The following is a 23,603-nucleotide window of genomic DNA, read 5'->3' on the forward strand; positions in this document are numbered from 1 at the left end:
GATAATTCTTTTATGTGAAGTTCTTGAGGATTTGATCTTTCTCTACAATACTGGGATTCAAACTCAGGTCCACTTGACCCCAAATCCCAGAGACCTCCCCCACTGCCGCCATCTTCCCTGGCAATCAGGAGCTACCTTGAGCTTCACTCCAGTAGAAGGTCACAGCATCTGGGGATACAGACCCCACCTGTGTCACTTCGTCTTGAGGCTGAGAGCATGGGAACAAATCAGACCAGCATCAGGGTTCATTCACAATGGATTTATTTGCTGACCTCTCAAGGACATGCAAGGGGATGAACTTGGGGCGTGACAGCTTCAGAACCCACCCAGCTTTCAGGCATCACCCGGAAAAAGGCACTTTCCTAACAGCTGGGCAACTCCTGAGACCACCACCAAGCTTTGGCCAACCTCATGCTGATCTCTAGGTTGCCCCCAGCTCCTGGTGGATGCCCTGAGCATGCCCTGAGCACCTACTTATAGTCCTAAGCCCAACCCCCACCTGAGACTGGAGATGCCCAACCCCCACCTCAACATCTCATGCTATTTGACCTCTCCCGGCAGCCTAGGACCACCCACTCGCTCAACCCACAGCCAGTCCTTGGCCCTCCCAGCACAAGGCTTGGCACAGAGCAGGCATCAGGATGTTTGCTGAGTGACTGAAGGAGCCACAGTGAACGAGGCCAGAATGACGGAGTTCTGATGCTTCCAGGGTCCACACTGAGAGCTCTGGGCTCCTGCCAGAGCTGGGTCTTAGAATACTGGCCCAGTCTGTAGCACTTCTTGGGTTCAAGGGCAGTGGAAGGTCAGAAAGAGTCTTCCCCACACCACAGGCTCTCAAATCCAGTCTCGACATGTCTTCTGGAGGCCTCCTCCATGCCGAGTTACCGGCGGGGTCCCCGATCTGCAAACTCAAACGATCTAAAATGCAAAGCCACTTTCAATCATAATTAATAACCCCTCCAACACCACTGAGCCTACGAGCTTATAAAGCTTTTTCATGTCCACATGAAGACCTTCTCTGGCCAGGCGGCCCACACCCCATCAGAAGCGGGTGCGAGGCTTCTGCCCATTGTACAAAGGAGGAACAGGAGGCTCAGAGAAGGCAGGTAACTCCCCTGGGGATGCCCAGCTAGGGCTGGAACTTTCCAGGCACAGGGAAGTGGTCTAGGCCCTGGAGAGCTTACGCAAGAAGAGACTTCAAAATCGTGCCAGGGCCTCTATGCTGGGAGCAGGGCATGGGTCACAGCAGGGACTCAGCAAATGTCCATCAAATAAATGACTCAGAGTTCCTTAAAATTCTTTGAGTCAAGAACACAATTTTAGGGAAAAGTAGAACCAAGAAAATGACAGCAGGGTTTTTGGTTGGAGCTGCTGCTGGGATTCTGTGTGGCCCCCTGAAAGCTAGGAGCCTGGCAGAGAGGGCGACCCCCTCATCCCTGTACCCCCATATCTTACTTAATCTCATAAGCCCCAGGAGGTGGGCAGATGGCCCCAGTTTGCAGACAGGGAGTCAGGGCCCAGAGGGGTAAGCCAAGCCCAGGATGCCCCCTCCCTGGTGCCCATGGCCCCTGGGCAGCCCCCTAATCCACTTTCTTGGACTTCTTCTTCCTGGAGCCCTCACTCAGCTCCTCCTTGGACTTGGAGGGCAGGGGTGAGTGCAGAGCACCCTGGCTGTCACCATGGGACGTGCCCTGGCTCCCATGGTTGTCATGATGGTCATCCCCACAGCCTTCTCCGAACAGCATGGGGCACATGTAGCCCTCCAGGACATCAAACGGGGATCCGTGGGAGTGGGTGGCTGTTAGGAACACCTAAAGAGGAATAGAGGGGGAAGCAGGTGGGGAAGAGGGGACAGAAGGTCAGCAGAGTCAAGGGCAGAGGTAGCCTAGCCTGAAGTCTGGCTGTACATGCCCCCAGGAGGGGGACCCACCATCCTGGTGGGGTCCCAGGATACGGGACTTCTAATGGTAAAACCAGGACTGGCATACCTGCCCCCCTCCCCAGTGGTTTCCACTGGGCTCAGAGAGGTACAGGGCGTGGCCTGGGGTTACACAGCAAACAAGGGACAGAACAGGACTTGGACCATCTGCTCCCCTCTCCTCCTCCCCTGAAATTGAGGTTTACGTCGGGGGAGGATATGCCTCTGTGCTGGGGCCTTCCATCTCAACTCAGGGTGGGTCCCCCCATGGGGGGCTCAAGACTTAGCATGGACCAGCACTAGCCCTGGTCTAAGTGCCCCAGCGCCTCTTCCTGTGCTCTCTGCAACCCGAGGCTCCAATTCTGCCCATTTCCCAAATATACCTGGCACCCCCAGGGTAGGACCTCTGCCAGAGTGCTTCTCCTTCCCCCATCCTCACCCCACCGGCTGGACCCTGCACCGAAGCTCCCCCCTTTCTGTGCTGGCCACCCTCAGCCAGAAGTGACCGCATCCTGAGCCCCTCCCCAACCCCAGCTTACCTTGCAGGACACCATGAACATGGTGAAAATGAAGATGAGGCTGGCTTTGGAGATGGGGAGCCAGCGTGTCTGCTGGAGGGTGAAGAGCACGGCTCCATACAGGCTGGCTTTGGTGGGGCTGGAAGGGAGGGGCGTGGCTGGTCAGGGCTCCGTGGAGGACCCTCCGCCCTGCTCCCACCCCAGCTTCTCCTGAGTGTGAGGTGGGAACACGCACTGGCGGCTTGGATGAGGTGATGTTGTCCTGAATCCTAGCAAGTGACATAAGTGCTCTGGGTCTATGCGTCCTCATCTTTGGGCTAAGGACAGGGCAGACTTCTCACAGGGAGGAAATGAGGTACCCCGTGTTTTCCAAAGAGTAAGATGGGAGAAGATTTTCAGTGGTATATAGGTGAGCCCCTTAACTTTGTCACATTTAACTGGCTATGGCTTTATTTATTGTGTCTTGGGGAAAATGTAAGTAGCCCAAAACTAAAAGATCTTTTAGAAATGTGTGAGGCTAAATACAATGCAGGGTCCTGGGTTGAGTCCTGGATACTGTACCTGGCCTGCCCACTGCTCCTCACCTTGTCCTGGCCACACTCCCCACCCAACCCCATGCCCCCCACCTTGTCCCAGCCAGACGCCCCACCCCACATACCCCACCCTCCCACCCCATGCACCCCACTCAACCTCACGCTCCCAACCCCACTCTCACCCCATGCTCCCCACAAAGCCTATGCTCTCCAGTACACCTCCCTTATGCTCCCCACCCTTCACTCCCCACCAAGCTGCACACTCCCTACCCCCACTCTCCCACCTTAGCCCCTCTGAACTAGGCCCCATCTCTTCTCTTTCCTGACTTGCTGCTTTGCAGAGTTGGTGACCAGAGGGCTCCTTCCCTGCTGAAAGTCCTGCTCATTCTTCAAAACCCAAATCAAGTGTCAGCTCTCCTCTGCAGCTCTGCCCACCCCTGCCCAGCTCCTGGAGGGGAGAACCTCGGGCTGAGGCCTCTTCAAGTTACCTAGCCCAGGGTGAGGCCCGAGGCACTCATGAACATGGGAAGGTGGGTGGGTGGCTACTCACAAGGACATGTGCAGGATCTCGTTGGTCTCCGGCTTCCAGACGCCTCGGAGCAGCTGCTCAACGTTGGACATGAGGGTGACTCCAGAGCCTACGGGCAGAAGCGTCTGAAGGAGTCACTCCAGCTCCAGGTTCCCAACGGGCAGCCTCCCCGCCCCTGAGGCTTCCCCTAAGGGGCATGCAGCCTGGGTATGTGTGATCACCAGATGCAGGTGAGGAAACTGAGGCTCAGAGGGTCACATGGCACATTCAGAGCAGAACTAGCATGAAGGAGTATTGAGGATTGAATTGTGGCCCCCTCCCAAGATATGTGTAGGAGCCCTGGTGGTGCAGTGGTTAAGCGCTCGGCTGCTAACCTAAAGGTTGGCCGTTCAAACCCACCAACCGCTCCACGGGAGAATGATATGGCAGACTGCTGCCGTAAAGATTTACAGCCTTGGAAACCCCATGGAACAGTTCCACTCTGTCTTATAAGGCTGCTATGAGTCAGAATCGACTTGACAGTAGTGGGTTTGGATTTTAAGGATATATGTGGAATCCTAACCCCTATAACTGTAGACAGGAGTCCCTGGGTGGCACAAACAGTTAACAGCTTGACTACTAGCCAAAAGTTCGGCGGTTCAAACCTGCCTAGAGCTGTGTCAGAAGGCTTTGAAAGACCTGCTTCTGAAAGATCACAGCCTTGAAAACCTTATGGAGCAGTTCTACTCTGACACACGTGAGTCCAAATTGAGGAGATGGAAATTAACAACATCCCTGTGGATGTGATCCCATATGGGAACAGGGCTTTCTTTGTTATGCTAATGAGCCCACATAGGATACAGTGGGTCCTTAGGTTATCACTTCTGAGTTATAAGGAGCAGCACAGACACAGAGGCGAGTGAGCACAAACAAAGGAAGATAGGTAGGTGCCCCGTGGAGATAGTCAATGAATGCTGAGAAGAAGCTAGAGAAGTTGAGACAAGGACCTTCCCCTGCAGCAGAGAGAGCCTTCCCCTACGGCCAGCACCCTGAATTTGGACATCTAGCCCCCGAACCGTGACAAAATAAACTTCTGTTCACTAAAGCCACCCAATTGTGGCACTTCTGTTATAGCAGCACTAAGAAACTAAGACAAGGAGTAATGGTGGTACCTTCCCCCCACCCCCCCACCCCTGCAAAGTGGGTCTTGGACACACCTGGCGTGGTCTGCCCGGATGTCCCCAGCCCAAGCTTCCAGAACTCTCTCAGCTTCTCTCCTCCTCGGGCTCTGAGTTTTCAATCTTCCAAGCCACCCACCCTCTGGGAGGCATGCTATACCCTTGGGAAACTGCTTTGTAGTAGAAGCTTCCTGGAGAGGGAGAATAAGGAGACCCAAGTGGAGATATAATGTTAAATTTCTGAAAGAATCTCCCATTTATCCCAAAGGAATTGGCTAATGTGGAGGCTTGGGCACCCCCACCTGGAGGAATAGGTGAGACAACTGGGTGGGGTGTGCTGATATGTACCGGAGGTTCAAACTATACCTCACATAGGTTCTCAAATGGGGGGCAGGGGACAATGGCAATGCCTGGAGACATTTTTGGTTGTCACAGTTGGGAGGGTAACTACTGGGATCTAGTAGGTAGAGGCTGGGAAAGCTGCTCAACACCCTACAATGCACAGGACGGGCCCCGCCACAGAGAATGAGCCAGCCCCATTATGGATTAAGTTGTGCCCCCCCCAAAAAGAAATATGGAAGTCCTAACCTCTGTACCTTGAATGTATCCCTGTCTGGATATAACGGTTTTCTTTTATTACGTTATTTCGGTCATACTAGAGTAGGGTGGGCCCTAAACCTAATGCCTTCTGAGTGGTGTCTTATAAAAAGAGCAGAACAGACACAGATACACACACAGGGGGAAGACAGATGCCAAGGAAAGCACAGGGACTCTCGGCCTACTGACAAGGAAGGACCCTCCCCTAGAACAGATGCCTGGATTTGGACTTCCAGCCTCCAAAACTGTGAGACAATAAATCCCTCTTCTTTAAAGCCACCACTTGTGGTGTTTTTTGTCCCTGCAGCCCTAGGTAACTAAGACCAAACCAAAAACCAAACTCACTGTCATCTAGTTGACTCGGACTCATGGTAACCCCATGTGTTACAGAGTAGAACTGAGCTCTATAGTGTTTTCTTGGCTGTACTCTTTATGGAAACAGAACTTTTTTCCATGGTACCACTGGGTGGATTTGAACCATCAACTTTCAAGTTAATAGTCAAGCACAAACCATTTAAGCCACCTAGGGGCCTAACCAGTTGCTGTCAAGTCGACACCGACTCATGGCGACCCCACGTGTGCAAAACAGACCTGCACTCCATAGGGTTTTCAAGTTTGTGACCTTTCAAAAGCAGATCGCCAGGCCTTCCTTCCATGGCCCTGCTGGGTAGGCCAAACTGCCAACCTTTAGGTTAGTAGTCGAGTGCAAGCTGTTAGTGTCACCCAGGGACCTAACCAGTTGCCAGTGAGTAGATTCCAATTCATTGCGACCCCATGTGTGTCAGAGCAGAACAGCGCTCCATAGGGTTTTCGTGGCTGGAACATTTATGGAAGCAAATCACCAGGCCTTTCTTCTGCAGCCCCGCCAGTTGGGTTCCAACCTCCAACCTTTCAATTAGGTAACAAAAGCAGGCCCCAAATATTAACATTGCTGCAGTTAAGAAACCCTGCCCTAGAGACATCAGCTATCAATGTTGTTCCAATCATCGTCATCCTATTTACCTCTGGTGGTTAAATTTCTGGAAGAATCTTCCCATGTACCCCAAAGGTATTGGCTAATAAGGAGAACTGGACTCCTGCTAGACACCCCCCCAACCTGGAGCAACAGCTATGCCAATGGGGGGGCCTGACATGTACCACTGGGGCAGGGGTCCTCAACTGTGGCCATGTTCATTGTTGCCATCCTACTCACCTTTGACCCAGCCGGTGGCGATCATGACAAACCAGCCATGGTGGTAGTGATGGTGCGCATGGTGGATGCCCACTGCGATCTTGCGGACCCTCACCACCTCCTTCATGGCCACGAAGATGAGCTTCACGGGCAGGAAGCAGACACACTTGTAGAAGAGGTCCAGGGGGCAGAAGAAGATCAGGTACCTTGGGGAGAGAACACTGTGTGTCGGGGAGTGGCTGGGGCCCCGGGAGGGGATGTGGTATCTGCAATTTCATTTTCTTTAAAGGCTGTGTTGACACAGTTTTGAGGCCCTGGCTGGATGCAGGTCTGTCCACCCCACCGACACCTTTTTTTTTTTTTTTGCGGAGTAGAACTGCTTCATAGTGTTTTCTTGGCTGTAATCTGTACAGAAGCAGGTCACCAGGTCTTTCTTCCTCAGTATCGCTGGGTGGGTTCGAACTGCTAACCTTTCAGCTAGCAGCCAAGCGCAAACTGTTTGCACCACCCAGGGACCTTGTATGAAAAATACCATCTTCAAACACTAGAATCATCCTCGGAAAGCTGAGATGCACACACCATGACAGGTACACGGGAACCGAGACCAGTTTGAGGGGACAGCAGAATCACAATTTGCATCTAATGCTTACACCGTAGTTAGATGCCTTTGAGTCGATTCCAACTCTTAGTGAGCCCATGTGACAGAGTAGAACTGTCCTATAGAGTTTTCTTGGCTGTAATCTTTATGGGAGCAGATCGCCAGGCCTTTCTCCCATGGTGTCACTGGGTGGGTTTGAATCGCCAACCTTTTGGTTAGCAGTTGAGCGCTTAACTGTTTGTACCACCAAGGCTCCTAGATGCTTATATACCCTGAGAACAAATATATATGCAAAAACCAGTTCCCTTCTATGGCCGCCCTGAATCCTCTTTCCTGCATCACACCTGACTTATCATGCCATGAATTTGTTGGAGCTTGTCCAGAGCCCCCCCTCTGTGATGTGTGGAGCCTGGGAAAGACCTGGGTGTGGGGCATGGTGGTCATGCTTGGTGTGCGGGGGTCCCAGTTCTTCCCGCTTCCTGGACACCCAACACAGGAGACATCTCCGCCCCCAGCCCCGCTCTCCATCCCCCACGGCCGCTCACCAGATGGCTGAAGCCAGGAGGACGCTGGAGTTGTTGCTGAAGTAGTCGATGAGGGGCTCCCCAAGCAGGAGGTCTGCCAGGATGTAGCTCCCGAAGCAGTGCAGCATGGCACAGAGCCAGGATGCAACAGGATGGCGCCGGGAGAGCTCGACCGCTCCTGGGGGGCACAGGGGAGTCCCCCACCATCAGCTGTCAGAGAATCGGGCACATGCTCTGTCCCTACGCCTGCCCGTCAGCCCGATGTCAGGGCCCCTGCCCATGCCGAGCAGTCTCACCCATTCCAGACAGAGAATCAAAGCTCAAAGAGGTTGTGTGTGTGGCCCAAGGACACACAGCAAGCAAAGGCAATGCTAGGTCAAGCTCTGTTCTCCCTGCTCAGTGGTTTGGCTTGAATTGTGCCCTCCCACCCAAAAGATATGTTAAAGTCCTAACCTTGGTACCTGTGAACCTGACCTTGTTTGGGGAAACAGGGGTTTTGTTTGCGGATGTTAGCAGTTAAGTTCCTGAAGTCATACTGGAGTAGGGTGGGTCCTAATGCAATATGACTGGTGCCTTATAAAAGATAAGAAACAGAGAGATACACACACAGAGAAGAAGACCATGTGGAGACAGAGGCAGAGATAGAGTGATGTGGCCACAAGCCAGGAACAACTGGAGCCACCAGAAGCTGGATCAGGCAAGGAAGTATCCTCCTCCAGAGCTGTCAAAGAAAGCACAACCCGCAGCCCTGCGCACCCTGAATTCAGATTCCCAGCCCCCAGACCTGGGAGAGAATACATTCCTGTTCTTATAAGCCCCCCAGTTAGCGTACTTTGTTACAACAGCACTAAGACACTGATACAAACATTAAAAGGACAACAAAGAAAAACAATAAAACTTATTTTACAGTTTCTGCAACCAAAGATACAAAACCCTAAACCCAGCGCCCTCCAGTCGATGCTGACTCATACGTATCCTATAGGACAGAGTAGAACTACTCCATAGGGTTTCCGAGGCTGTAATCTTTACAGAAGCAGACTGCCACATCTCTCTCCCAAGGAGCTGCTGGTGGGTTCGAACCGCCAACCTTTTGGTCAGCAGCCGAGCACTTTAACCACTGCATCATCAGGGATCCTCACAACTAAGGATACATGCTGATAAATATTATTAAATGTACCACTACAAACTCAAGGTGACAAAATACAAAAGAAGGGCCTTGCTGAGTGAGTGATAGGGAGCCCATCCTGAAAGCAGCAGCTCAGCATGCGCCTTGGATTGTTCACTGAAATTTTATCACAGGTGTAGTAGCCGTCACCACAGTCAGGATACAGAAGGGTTCCATGACCACAAGGAAACTCCGTTTGTGGTTAGATCCTCCTCATAACCCTAATCAAAAAAACCAAATCAGTTGCCATGGAGTCGACCCTGACTCATGGTGACCTCATGTGTGTCAAAGCAGAACTGTGCTCTACAGGGTTTTCAATGACTGATTTTTGAGAAGTAGATCACCAGGCCTTTCTTCCAAAGTGTCTCTGGCTGGACTTGAACTTCCAACCTTTTAGTTAGCAGCCAAGCATACTCATTGTTTGCAAAACCACCCATCTGTTCTCCATCAGTATGCTTTTGTCCCCTGGAGAATGTTATGTAAATGGAATCATGCCATATGTAACCTCCGAGACTGGCTGTTTGCACACAGGATAATGCCCTGGAGATCCATCTAGGTTGTGGCATATATGACTGTTGCTGTTAGATGCCATGGAGTTGGCCCCTGATTCATGATGACCCCATGCACGATGGAACAAAATGCTGCTGGGTCCTGTACCACTCCCATGATCAGTTAAGGATCAGATCATTGGGATCCATAGGGTTTTCACTGGCTGATTTTCATAAGTATATCACCAGGCCTTTCTTCCTAGTTCCTTTTAGTCTGGAAGCTCTGCTTAATCCTGTTCAGCATTATAGCGACACGCAAGCCTCTACTGACAGATGGTTGGTGGCTGTGCATGAGGTGCCTTCAGTGGAAACTGAACTTGGGTCTCCCACATGGGAGGTGAGGATTCTAACACTGAACCACCACAGCCCTCATCCAGTGTATGTACAAATTGCTAAAGAAGGTCTGTAGTTAATAGTATTGTACCCATCTCAATGTCCTGGTTTTAATAGTGAGCTGTGGTTACATAAGATGTTGTCATTGGGGGAAGCTGGGTGACGGGCACATGGAACTCTTTGTACCACTTTTGCAAATTCTTGTGAGTCTTAACCTATCTCAAGGTAAAAAGCATTGTTTAAAATTTCCACATTAAAGGCGGGGGGGGGGGAACACATTCTATACAGTCATGAAGAGAAATGAAGTTTTGATACATGCTACAACATGGGTGAACCTTGAAAACATTATGCCGAGTGACATAAATCAGACATAAAAGGACAAACACTGTATGATCTCACTTATATGTAACAGGCAAACGTATGGAGACTAAAGCTTATTAGAGGTTACGCAGGGTGGGAGGAGGGCGGAGAGGGGGAATCATTGCTCAGTGGGCACTGAGTTTCTGTTAATGGTGGTGGAATAATTTGGAAAAGGATAGTGGCGATGGTTGTACAACATGATGAATGTAATCAATGTCACTGAATTGGATGTGTAATAAATGTTAAATTTGAAAATGTTCTGTTATATATTTTTTCCACAATTAAAACAACAACAAAAAGGCAGGGGGGGGTGGTGTCTGGCTTTTTAATAAACTCACAAAAACACAACACTAGGGGAGCAGGAATAATGTCTCTTAATCAGTTCTTCCACTTTGTATACCCATTTAATGTCTTTATAATCTTTGTAAGGGGTTAGGTTGTACCCTCATGCTAATATTGTCACAATCTTCTAAAGCCACACCCTAGAGTCTGAACCTGGGTGTCTCCCTGGGTGCAATGACTTATTTCATCATATTGATTCCCTCCTTCCGGCACTAGTTTCATTTTCCAGAAAGTAACCTCAGGATTGAGTTGTAAAGAACACCTATTCAGCTCTCACTGCCACAGACTAGACACGTTGTTGCTGTTGTGGTTGTCAGCTGCTGTCGAGTTGGCCACAACTCATGGTGACCCCATGCACAATGGGATTGGACCACTGTGCTCCATAGGATTTTCACTGGCTGATTTTTGGAAGTAGATTACCAAGCCTTTCTTCCAAGGTGCCTCCGGATGAACACGAACCAAGTGCCTAACTGTTCGCACCACCCAGGTGTCCCCCAAAATTTATGTCTACCTGGAATCTCAGAATGTGACCTTAATTGGAATAAGGATCTTTATAGACATAATTAAGGAGCTCTGGTGGCACAGTGGTTAAAGCTCTCAGCTGCTAACCGAAAAGTTGGCAGTTCGAACTCACCAGCTACTCTGCAGGAGAAAGATGTGGCAGTCTACTTCCATAAAGATTTACAGACTTGGAAACCCTAGTGGCAGCTCTACCCTGTCCTACAGGGTAGCTATGAGTTGGAATCGACTAGACAGCAATGGAGTTTTTTTTGGCAGACATGATTAAGGTAAAGTTCAAGATGAGATCATCCTGGATTAGGATGTTAATGACCAGTTTCCCTGTAAGTAGAGGAAAGGACACAGGGAGACACACAGAGGAGAGGACCATGTGAGGACAGAGGCAGAGACTGGAGTGATGTGGCCACAAGCCAAAGAATGCCTAGAGCCATGAGAAGCTGGAAGAGACAAGGAAGGATCCTCCCCTAGAAACTTTAGTGGGTGCACAGCCCTGCTGGCACCCTAAATTCAGACTTCTGGTCTCCAAAACAGTGAGAGAATAGATTTTTGTTGTTTCAAGCTACCCAGTTGTGGCCATTTGTTACAGCAGCCCCAGGACACTCATACACCACCTGACAGATGAAGAAACTGAGGCTCCCCAAGGTCAAGTGACTTACCCAAGGTCATCATGCATCCAACAAGTATTTTTGAGCACCAATTATATGCCAGGCCCTTGCTAGGCACTGGGGGTACACCTGAGAGCAACAGCAGGTTCAATCATTGCCTTCGCGGGGTTCACAGTCTGGCGTGGAGGCAGCACGGTCGAGTAATCCCACAATCAAATGTCAAGTTCCATAAAGGAGATGCACAGGATGGTGTGAATAGGTCTGCCTGGCGGCTTGGCCTAGTGAAGGCAGTCAGGGAAGGCTTCATGTAGGAAGTGATGCAAGTTCTTAAATGTCATAGAAAATGGTGTCATACTGAACACATCCTTCTGCAGCTTGCTTTTCATCCCACATTATGTTTTCAAGATTTATACACATTGATTCTCATCGTGGATACATGTCTGTCTATCTCCAGAGCCATCATCGAATCAACCCCAACTCATGGTGACCTCAAGTGTGTCAGAGTAGAACTGTGCTCCATAGGGTTTCCAATGGCAGAGTTTTCAGGAGTAGATCACCAGGCCTCTCTTCCGAGGCACCTCTGGGTGGACTCGAACCTCCAACCATTTAGTTAGTAGCTGAGCCTATTAACTGTTTGCAGCACCCAGGGACTATGCATTCGTACATCACGATAATTTTGACTGCTGTAGAGTATTCCACTATAGGACTAAATCTCTCCTGAGCCATTCCCTTGCATATATTACATTTTAAAATCAGGAAACATGGCCAATAAAAGTTGTTTTCAAGTAAATAATCAAAATACTCCCCTCTCTCTTCACCATTCCCACCATCTAACCATGTGAACTGGAGCAAACATTTCTCCTTCCTGAGCCCTGTCATTCTTTATCAGGTGGGGACCCTAATCCTCCTTTCCTCAACTCCTCATGAGGGCTGGAATGGAATTTTTCCTCCTCTAATCTCATCCTCATGGCGATGCCACATGTGTCGGAGTAGAACTGCTCCACAGGGTTTTCAAGGCTGTGACCTTTCAGGAGCAGATCGCCAGGCCTTACTTCTGAGGCAGCTCTGGGTGGATCTGAACCACTAATCTTCCGGTTACTAGGCAGGTGTTTAACCGTTTGCACCACCTGGGGGTTGCCATGAGTCAGAATAGACTCGACGGCAACTAACAACAATAATCTCACCCTGGAGTTACAAGCTCAAGTGTATCTTCTCCCCACCCTCAAGGCTGTCTTAAGTCTCGACATATACCGAGGTCCCAGGGTATGAAGCACAAATTCTCTCTCCTCTAATGGGCTTCTATTTAAGACGCTGCATGCTGAGAGTTAATCCTTTGAACAGCTGGTGGACCCTAGGAACCTGAGTTTAGCAGAAATGGATACTTCTCCAACTAAAAATAACCCCAGAGGTTGAATTCAATCCAGGGCTTTTGCTTGTGTCCTCTGGGACCGTCCCAGGAACCAAGGAAGGGTGTGAGGTTGGGGACTGGGCTTGCACGCATAACACTCGTTCCAACCAGCGGGCTCTGGGATCTGCACCCTGCCTGCACCCTGCCAGAAAAGTCCACGCTCGGGTTCTACTCTGCCACTCCCTCAGACCTGGGGCTAATAACCCCCACCCTCAGTTTCCTCTAAGGAGCCCTGGTGGTACAATGGGTAAGTGCTAGGCTGCTAACCAAAAGGTTGGCAGTTTGAACCCACCAGCGTTTCCACAGAAGAAAGGCCTAGCGATCTGCTTCCGTAAAGATTAGAGCCAAGAAAATCTTGTAGGGCAGTTCTACTCTGTAACAAACGTGATTACTATGAGTCAAAGTAGACTCAATGGCACTCAATAACAAATTTCCTCCATTATCAAAAGGAGAGAATGAAAGCGCACATCCTTACTTAGTTAGGATGATTCAATGAGGTTGTGCAGTATTACCATTATCCCTATTACAATAACTGACACCAGCCCAGTAAATTTGGGAAGGAGTCTCCCGTTGCCACAGATGGGAAGACTGAGGCTGAGGAGGGGGCCTGATGGAGGTTCCACAGCATGGTGGTGGCCGAGAAACCAATTCCCGGGCTCCAAAGCCCTTTCCCTTAGCTACATTTCTTCTCAGTTCCCCCTGCTGGGTCTCGGTTTCAAACCCAGGGTTGGCGTCAAATCACTGGGTGGGTGTAGGTGAGTTACCCTCCTCTATGGACCTCAGTTTGCTTATGTGTACAATGGGATGATATCTAGGGTGACCAGGCCCACAGGTGGTGCTAACAATTTGTGCTTGACTACTAATCTAAAGGTTGGAGGTTCAAATTCAGCAGCGGTGCCACAGAAGAAAGGCCTGGCCATCTGCTTCCGTAAAGAGTACGGCCAAGAAAACTCTATGGAGTTCTACTCTGTCACATACGGGGTTGCCATGAGTCACAACGGACTCGACGGCAATGGACTATCTAGGGTGACCAACTATCCTGGTTTGTCTGGGACCGAGGAGTTTTCTGGGACTTGGGACTTCTGGTGCTAAACTCAGAAAAATGTCGGCAAACCTGGAAGAGGTGGTCACCCCAGTGCAATCTTACAAGAATGAAAAGAAATTGCTTGGTGCTTAGTAATTACGCAGGAAGCGTTCCTGGAACCAAAGTGAGATGGAAGTTGCTTGTGGGCAGAAATTTCTGTGGACGGATTTTTTTTTTTTTTTAAATCAGCTCTGTCTTAGGAAACATGGCTGAGTTACTCCCCAACCCCACAGACCTCAGTTTGTTCGTACGTATAATGGGGATGCTATCTAGGGTGACCAGGTCTATGAGTGGCACAAATGGCTTGCACTCAACTACTCACCTAAAGGTTGGCAGTCTGAACTCACTAGCAGTACCATGAAAAAAAGGCCTGGTAATTTGCTTCCATAAAGATTACAGCCAAGACTTTGGGTCCCTAGTTGTGGCCTGGGATGGGCTCCGTGGCTTTTCCTTGCCAGGGTCAGTGTCCCATTTGTAAACATCAGGGCAGTGCTAGAAGATTCTCAAAGGCACTGTCAGCACCACCATTGTTTCTTGCTACTTAGTCTGAGGTCTAAATGCATGTGGTCTATTGGCAGAGTCTCCTAGCAACTCTAAGATAAGTACTATTCTCTGCACCTCCCAGCTCAGCCCTCTGCCTCGGTTTCCTCCCCCCTAAAATGGAGATGGCATCCTTGCTCACAAGGTTGGAGGGTGGGCAGCCCCTCCACCCAAGGTCACGGACCAGAGATGTTCTCTTTGGCCCTCACAGTGTTTTAAAACTGTTAGAACAGCTGACATATAAACATGCTGTTAGTTGCCATCGAGTCTGCCCCTGAGTCATGGCAACCCCATGCACAACAGAATAAAATGTTGCCTGGTCCTGCGTCATCCCCATGATCGTTGGTCTGCTTGAATCCATTGTTGCGGCCACTGTGTATTCTGAGTGCCTTGTAACCTAGGTGGCTCATCTTCCAGCGCTGTATCAGACAATGTTCTCTTGTGATTCATAGGGTTTTCACTGGCTAATTTTTGGAAGTTGATTGCCAGGCCTTTCTTCCTAGTCTGTCTTAGTCTGGAAGCTCTGCTGAAACCTGTTCAGCATCCTAGCAACACACAGGCTCCACTGACAGACTCGTGGTGAGTGTTTATGAGGTGTATTGGCCAGGAACAGAAGCCGGGTCTCCCGCATGGAAGGCTAGAATTCTACCATGGAACCACCACTGCTCTTGACATATAAATACAGGGACCTTCAAGTCCAGATTTCCAGCTTCTCTGGAAAAATCAGCCTTGGCAGCTCTAGCCACAACCAGGTAGAGATGCAGGTCAACTCCCCTGGGGTGTCCCTACCTGACTCATTTTACTTGTATCCTCTGCCTGGCCCCTGGAGGCATTTGAGCTTGAGACCCCTGGTCTAGTGGTTCTCAATGGGAGGTGACTGTGTCCCCCAGGGGATACTTGGCACTTTTGAGTGTCACGACAAGGGGGATGCTCCTGGAAACAAGCAGGTGGAGACCAGGTACGCTGCTCAACAGCCTACAATGCACAGGACAGCCCTCACCACAGAGAACAATCTGGCCCCAGATGTCAATGGCACTGTAGCCGAGAAACCATGGTGTAGAGAACTGTTCTCAAACTCAGCTGTGTGAGGAAGAAGGAGAGTCAGGAACTGGAGAAGTAAATACTGTCACCATGAACATCTGCCTCCTGTGCCATGAGACCAGAAGACCTGGATGGTCCCAGCTACCATCACTAAATGTTTTGGGCTAAAATTCTGTAAAAGAATCCTGATCAAAAGAGGGGGGAATGACAGAACAGAATTACAAATTCTCATGGAATCCAGACCGTCTGGAGCCACTGAGGCTGGATGAACACCCAAAACTACTGTCCTGAGATAATCTTTAAACCTTAAACATCAAACAAAAACATTTCCCAGGAGTCAGCTTTGAACCAAATAACAGTTTAGCCTAATTACTAGTAGTAAAGTATGTCTGCCTTGAGCATTGTGCTCTCTCAAAGATTTATCTACGTGGGATCAAATTGACAACAGCATCTCAAAAGGTAAGATGAGAAGCTTAGGGAACAGTGACTTTGCGTTAATGGTGGTGGAACAATTTGGAAAAGGATAGTGAGAACTGTCACACGACTTGAAGAATGTCAACACTCACCAAATTGTACATATAGCATTTGTTGAAATGGTGTATCCTTTACTGTATATATTTTCACAAAAAATAAAATCAAAAAAAAAAAAAAAAAAAAAACCAAAAAACTGGGCTACACATTGGAACCATCTGGAGAACTTTGAAAAATAGTGACTCCTGGCCCCACCCCGAGAGATCCTAATTTAAGGGGTGCAGCCTGGACAGCAGGAGTTTGAAAACTTCCCCAGGTGATTCTAATGTGTAGCCAAGTTTGAGAACTACTGGTCTGGAGGATTCTTTGGCTGGGTCAGGCTTAAGGTATCCAGCATGTCAATTCATTCATTTATTCGTTCCTTCACTCAAACATATAGTTGACATCCACTGCTTCCTCTTCTCTCCCCTGTCCCAGACTAGGGGTCCCCAGGGTGAGTCAGAACCCAGAAACCAGTTCTAGGTTTACTTCTTCCTTTCCAATTTGGATACCTTCCTCTTTCTTGCCAAATTGCTCTGGCCAAAACTTCCAGAACAATATTGAACGGTGTTGCTGTTAGTTGCTGTGGATTCTGACTCATGAAGACCCCATGTGTGCAGAGCAGAACTGTGCTTCATGGAGTTTTCAAGGCTGTGACCTTTTGGAAGCAGATCGCCAGGACTTTCTTCTGAGGCACATCTGGGTGGGTTCAAACCACCAACATTTCAGCACTTAACTGTTTGTGACACCTAGGGACTCCTCAGGAGCCCCAGGTTTAATAAGCAGCTTTGTCTCTTTTGCTCCAGTATGTATGAGCAACCCTGGGATCTTCCTCAAACGCAGATTCTGATGCAGCAGCAGGTCAAGGTGGGGTCTGGGAGTCTGCATTTCTGAAGCTGCTCACCTAAGGACCACACTCTAAGTTTCATCCCTGTTCAGGATTCTCACCAAAGCCTGCCCCAGAAAACACATCTCCCAGGTAACAAATCCCTACTCAGACTTACAAATAAAGGTGCCTGTCAAGGTGCCCCAGACCTACTGCTGACAGAATTTCCAAAATGTCCTCACATTAACCAGGAAAGGGACACCAGGATTATTTTTACCAACGACCCCGTTTTACAGTTGAGCAAACTGAGACTGAGGGCGGTGAAGTCACAGGCCTGGGGTTTACCCAGTGGTGGAGGGCAGAAGGAGGTCCCTGGGTAGTGTAAATGGTTTGCGCTCAACTACTAACTGAATGGTTGGTGGTTCAAACCCACTGTCTTAGTCATCTAGTGCTGCCATAACAGAAATACCACAAGTGGATGGCTTTAACAAAGAGAAATTTATTCTCTTACAGTCTAGTAGGCTACAAGTCCAAATTCAGGGCATCAGCTCCAGGGAAAGGCTTTCTTTGTCGGCTCTGGAGGAAGGTCCGTGTCATCAATCTTCCCTTGGTCTGGGAGCTTCTCTGCACAGGAACCTCAGGTCTGAAGGACACGCTCTGCTCCTGGCACTGCTTTCTTGGTGGTATGAGGTTTCCATGTGTCTCTGCTTGCTTCTCTCTTTTTATATCTCAAAAGAGATTGGCTTAAGATGCTATCCAATCTTGTAGACCTCATCAGTATAACTGCCACTAATCCATCTTATTAGATCATAGTGATTGAATTTACAACACATAAGGAAATCACATGAGATTATAAAATGGTACACAGTTATACAATACTGGGAATCCTGACCCAGCCAAGTTGACAGATATTTTTGGGGGACACAATTCAATCCATGAAACTCAAGCATCGGCGCCACAGAAGACAGGCCAGGTGATCTGCTTCCATAAACATTATAGCCAAGAAAACCATACAGAGCAGTTCTACTGTGACGCACATGGGGTCGCCATGAGTCAGAATCTACTTAATGGCAATGGATTTGAGTTTTGGGTTTTAAAGGGCAGAAGTAACTCCCAGTTCAGAGATCTTTCATTCAGGCCAGACTGGTTCTCAGAATCAGCCAGGGCTGGTTGCCCAGGCAGTTGACCTGTGTAGACACCCAGGGCAGTGTGCTCAGAACCCACACTTGGTTTAATGCTCTGCTGTTGCCATCTTGGATTTGCTGGGTGGTGCAAATATTGAATGTTCTTGACGGCTAACTGGAAGACTAGAAGTTTGAGTCCACCTAGAGGCACCTTGGAAGAAATGTCTGGCAGTCTACTTCAGAAAAGTCAGCCACTGAAACACCCTATGGAGCACAGTTCTACTCTGACACACATGGGGTGGACGTGAGTTGGAGTCGACTCGACAGTAACTGGTAGTGATGGTCACCATCTTGAAATCCTTAATCTCAGAACCAGGGGCCCCACACTCATTTTGCACTCGGTCCAGCAATCAGCACGTGAATTCCAAGAAGAAACGTTGATAGTGGTTCCAATTATGTACCAAACTGGGGACTAACCGCTCAGTCCAATGCCGTGTTCTTTTACTAATCATGGTGATTTCATAAAGTCAAGCAAACTTGGGTTCAAATCCTGATGCTCTTAACATCTACGAGCCACAGGACATCATACCCATTGCTACTTAACCTTGCTGAGCTTCTATTTCCCCAGTTATGAAACGAGAGAATTGAACTGAGCTGGGGGTTCTCAACCTTGGCAGGCTACTGAAGTCACTGGAGGAGGAGTGCTTGAAAAATGCTCATGCCTGGGCCCCACCCCAGACATTTTGATTCAATTGGTCTGGGGTGGAGCCTGAGCCTGGGGGAAGAAGGGATTTAAAAGGCCCCAGGTGAAAGCAGAGACTCTAACAGGTACTTGTAAACCAAAGTCCATAGCAGCAATATTCACAATAGTCAAAAGGTGGAAACAACCCAAATGCCCATCAACAGATGAATGGATAAACAAAATGTAGTCCACCCTCACAACGGAATTAAGCCTTAAGAAAAAATGAAGTCCTCAATGATAAAGAACAATGAAGAATCTGCAAAACATCTCACAACATGGATGAATCTGGAGGACATTATGTTAAGTGAAATAAGGCAGTCACAAAAGGACAAATATTGTATGAGACCACTATTATAAGAACACAAGAAAAGGTTTAAACACAGAAGGAAACATTCTTTGATGGCTAGGAGGGTGGGGAGGAAGGGAGAGGGAAATTCACTAACTAGATGGTAGACAAGAATCACAATACAGGGGAAGTCAGCACAACCGGACTAAACCAAAAGCTAAGAAGTTTCCTGAAAACAACCAAACACTTCAAGGGACAGAGTAGCTGGGGCTGGGGGCTGGGGACCATGGTGTCGGGGGACATCTAGGTCAACTGGCATAACAAAGTTTATTAAGAAAATGTTCTGCATCCCATTTTGGTGAGTGGCATCTGGGGTCTTAAAAGCTTGTGAGTGGCCATCTAAGATGCATCAATTGGTCCCAGCCCACTTGGAGCAAAGGAGAATGAAGACCACCAAAAACACAAGGAAGACATTAGCCCAAGAGACAAATGGGCCACATAAACCAGAGACTCCATCAGCCTGAGACCAGAAGAACTAGATGGTGCCCGGCTACCACCAATGACCACCCTGACCGGGAACACAACACAGAGCTCCTGGGAGCGGGAGAAAAGTGTGGAGCAGAACTCAAATTCACATAAAAAGACCAGACTTAATAGTCTGACTGAGACTGGAGGAACCCCTGAAGCCATGGCCCCCGGACACTATGTCATCCCAGAACTAAAACCATTCCTGAAGACCACTCTTCAGACAAAGATTAGATTGACTATAAAACAAAATAATACTTGTGAAGAGTGTGCTTCTTGGTTTAAGCAGATATACGAGACCGAATGGGTGGCTCCTGTCTGGAGGCAGGATGAGAAGGCAGGAGGGGACAGGAGCTGGTTGGATGGACATGGGAAACCTGGGGTGGAAAGGAGGAGTGTGCTGTCACATTGTAAGGATTGCAGCTAATGTCACATGACAATGCATGTATAAAATTTTGTATGAGAGATTAACTTGAGCTGTAAACTTTCACCTGAAGTACAATAAAAAAAATAAAGAAAAAATGAAGTCCTGATAGATGCTATACATGGATGAACCTCAAAAACATTATGCTCGCTGAAAGAAGCTAGGCACAAAAGGACAAATGTTGTATGATCTCACTTATATAAAATTTTTAGAATAGGCAAATGCATAGCAACAGGAAGTAGAATAGTGATTCCAGGAGGAGGAGGGAGTAGGGAAATGGGGAGTTATTGCTTAATGAATAGAGTTTCTGTCTGGGGTGATGAAAAAGCTTTAGAAATGGACAGTGGTAATGGTTGCACAACATTGTGAATGTAACTAATCCCACTAAATTGTACATTTAAAAATGGTTAACATGGTAAATTTTGTTATATATTTTTTTAACCAGAAAAAAGAAGCCCCCAGAAGCTTCAAATGTGCAGCCAAGGTTGAGAACCACTAAATCTTCTCAGCCTTCAGGAATTTTCAGAAACCTTCAGGCTCCCATACTTCTAGCTCAGATGATTTACTCCTGCAGGAATCTCCTGACCCCTCATCCTGGTCTCCCGGCATTAGGACCTTCATGCCCAGGAGGGTCCTGCCTTCCACTGCTTCGGGTTCTGCAGGTCTCTGGGCAGCGTAAACAGTTTGCGCTCGGCTACTTACCTAAAGATTATCAGTTCAAACTCAGCGGCACCGTGAAAGAAAGCCCTGGCCGTCTGTTCCCGTAAAGATTAAAGCTAAGAAAACCCTATGGAGCAGTTCTACTCTGTAACACATGCAGTTGCCATGAGTTAGAATCCACTGGATGGCAAGGGGGTTGGTTTGGTTTTCGTGGATTCTGCACTGGCCTGGGGGCCTTGCCTGAGCCACCAGGTCTACCCCAGACAGGAAACACAGCCCAGTGTCCACTCTAAAACAATACAAAACTTATTTTGCTTTGCAAAGTGGCTGCTTTCCCGAACAGCTTTTAAAGACACAGACTCTGGCATGTAGGTAGGCGAAAAAAAAAAAGAACAAAAACGCATGGGAAGGAGAGTATCATCCTCTTTGCTAAGACCAAGCATTATATCTATAACTACATGGGTACAGATGCGTAGGAAGGGGTCTAGAAGGGTGGCCACCTTCGATGTTAACTATACGTAATTATCTTTTTCCCTTTGTGCTTTTCCGGGTTTTTTTCTGTGAATAAACCTGAGCACCTATTTTTATCATCTGAAAAAAAAGGCTATTTTTGTACAGAGAAAAGAATACAGAGATAATGTACATCTAAGATGGAGAAAGGGTCCCATAGTTGTGGGTTGACTGGTCTTTTTTCCAGGGCTAAATGCTACCATTCATTTAGTCAGTGTGCTAGAATAAGTAAAATACTATGAGATGAAGAGAAACATTTGCTCCTGGGAACCTTGCACAAAAATAGAACACAGTCTAAGGAGGTCATTAATCCTCATTTTGGAAATGTTTATAAAAATCCAGAAGCAGGGTCTCCTCTCCTGAAAGTCCCCAGTGGAGGTCTAGGGCAGGAGGAGGAGGCTGACCCCAAGTCACCCTGCCCTAGGGTGGGCTCCATTCCGTCTAAGTGTAAAGGATCCACCAGGGCTGGAGGAATTCATGCCAGGGTGCAGAGATCCAGCGGCCAGGGGGGAAGGGAAGGAAGGGGAGGGCGCCCACAGCGGGGTGGGGACACCGGTGTCACTTTCCCTGAACTGAATCGAAGCCCCCAGCGTAGCCAGACCTTATATAGACACCCAGCTGTCGCTCCCTCTCTGAGCGCCAAGGACAAGAGAAAGGAGAGAGGTCACGGCTAGGGGGGACCAGGACATCTGCTGACCCCCCGCCCGCGCCCTTGCCAAGACATGCACCCCCAGCCCGTGTGCGCGCGGTCATCCCCGCCAGGACCCCCCGACCTTTGCCCTCACCCTCAGCACCTGTTCCCCGTCTTTTGAAAACACTCCTCCATTTCCCTCCGCCCGCACCTGCTCCCCCTCCCGAAGCCCCTCTGGCCCGGGAGCTTCTCCCCTCGCCCCCCCAAAGTCTCCTCCAGCCCACGCCCCGCAGGGGAGCACCCTGAGATGCCAGCGCCGCCTACTCAACCAAACCAGAACCAGTCCCTGGGCACAGGCGTAACGAGGAAGGATGGGGGTGGGGGGTGGAGGGGGACACTTGCCCCTGGCACAAGTCCAAGGGGGCTCCTCCAGACGAGGTGCAGAATGACATTCCAAGGTGCCACAAATATGAAAGGTGCCTGACTCAGGGGGCTGGACAAGAGGCGAGAAGGTGTTTCTGCTGACGTTTAACGGCTATCAACGTCTACTCATCTTGAAACTGGGGGGGGGGGGGCACAATATAGAGATTACCCCGGGCGCTGGAATTGGGGGGGCGCGACTTAGAGATTGTCCCTGGACGCTCGTTACCCTCACTACTGCCCCTGTCCCTGGGTCTCCCCACCTCCATTCTCTCTGGACCCCCGGGTTGACCCCCAATCCTGTCCCCTCGGGTTTACTCCCGCCCTCCCCGCCTCCAGCCCACGCCCGAGGGGGCGAACTCCACGATGCCAGCGCCGCCTCCTCCCCCGAACCAGCCCCTTGGTCGCCCCCCCCCGAGCCCCCCGGCAGTCCCCCATCCCATCCCCCGCTCCCCATGCCAGCCCCTCCACGCCCCCAGCTCAGCTCACCTGGCTCATACTTGAGGTAGAGAATGGAAACGATGAAGTAGCTGAGGTCGAAGACCGGAAAGAGCGGCACCCGCGAGAAGCTGAGCGCCAGCTCGCCTAGGCTCAGCGCCGACAGCAAATCCATGGCGCCCGCGCGCCGGGTCCGACCCCGGCCCCCGGTCCGGCTCTGCGTCCCGCAGCCGCAACTGCGCCCCCGCGCAGGGCCCGCCCCACCGCCAGGCACCGCCTCGGCCCGGCCCCCGAGAGGAGGGGCGACGGCCTGCCTTACAGCCCCGGTCCCTTGGCCACCGCGACCCCATTCAGCCCAGCGAGGCGGACTGCGGGCCCCCAGTGTTGGGTGAGTCGACCGGGGCGGCAGTCCATTCTGGGGGCCTGTCCCGCAAGGAGCCCACCCACTCGGGACTCCTGTACCCGTGGGTTCGGTAAGGACACCTGTTCCCTGTGGGACCCAATCCATCTGGATCCCCGCCTCTATGGGGCTCGGTCCCCTGTGAGACCCGCTCCGTCGGGACCACCGTCCCCGTGGGTTCTGTGGGTAAGAATCCTCATCGTCTACGGAGCTCAGTTGGGACCATCGTCCTCCGTGGAACTCCACAAGTCACGATCGCCGTCCCCCGAGGGACCCGTGGGAGTCGCTCGGTGGGGACCCCCATCCCCTGTGGGACTCACTCGGTCCGGACCCCAGTTTCCCGTGGGTCCCGCTCGGTCGGGACCCCTGCACCCACAGCGACCCGCTTGATGGATGCTCCCGTCCCCCGTGGGGCCCGCCCGTTGGAGACACCCGCCCCTGGTGGGCCTGCACCGTCGGGGACTCCTTCTTCTTCTAGAGTACAGTCAGTCGGGGCATCCTGTCGTGGGATGCCCACTGCGTCAGGACCCTCGGCCCTTGTGCAGCTCCGCGGCGGGGGCTCCATTTCTCTAGAAGCCCAACCGGGATTCCCAGCAGGGGAGAAGGAACCTCCTCTG

General features: G+C 50.1%; 1 protein-coding gene across 1 annotated transcript; it reads right to left on the bottom strand.

Annotated features, from left to right (window-relative positions):
- Window positions 1-278: 278 nt before the first annotated feature.
- On the bottom strand, window positions 279-22,762 carry TMEM38A (transmembrane protein 38A). The gene is made up of 6 exons (XM_004384420.2): window positions 22,638-22,762; window positions 7,567-7,723; window positions 6,445-6,629; window positions 3,520-3,607; window positions 2,458-2,575; window positions 279-1,811 (listed from the first exon to the last, which is right to left on the bottom strand). The coding sequence occupies exons 1-6, from the start codon at window positions 22,759-22,761 to the stop codon at window positions 1,581-1,583; spliced, it is 903 nt and encodes a 300-aa protein (XP_004384477.1). The 5' UTR covers window position 22,762; the 3' UTR covers window positions 279-1,580.
- Between the last annotated feature and the right edge of the window lie 841 nt (window positions 22,763-23,603).

The sequence above is a fragment of the Trichechus manatus genome, unplaced genomic scaffold (assembly GCF_000243295.1).
Source record: "Trichechus manatus latirostris isolate Lorelei unplaced genomic scaffold, TriManLat1.0 scaffold00122, whole genome shotgun sequence".
NCBI lineage: Eukaryota > Metazoa > Chordata > Mammalia > Sirenia > Trichechidae > Trichechus > Trichechus manatus.

What these genes read in the sequence shown, in the direction of transcription:
- TMEM38A (XM_004384420.2), bottom strand. Translation starts at nt 22,761, where the DNA reads ATGGATTTGCTGTCGGCGCTGAGCCTAGGCGAGCTGGCGCTCAGCTTC. An exon ending in CGCCACCGGCTGGGTCAAAG is followed by an intron (nt 3,608 to 6,444) that starts GTGAGTAGGATG and finishes TTCTGCCCGTAG; the next exon opens with GCTCTGGAGTCACCCTCATG. An exon ending in GAGATCCTGCACATGTCCTT is followed by an intron (nt 2,576 to 3,519) that starts GTGAGTAGCCAC and finishes CCTCCCTTCCAG; the next exon opens with CCCCACCAAAGCCAGCCTGT.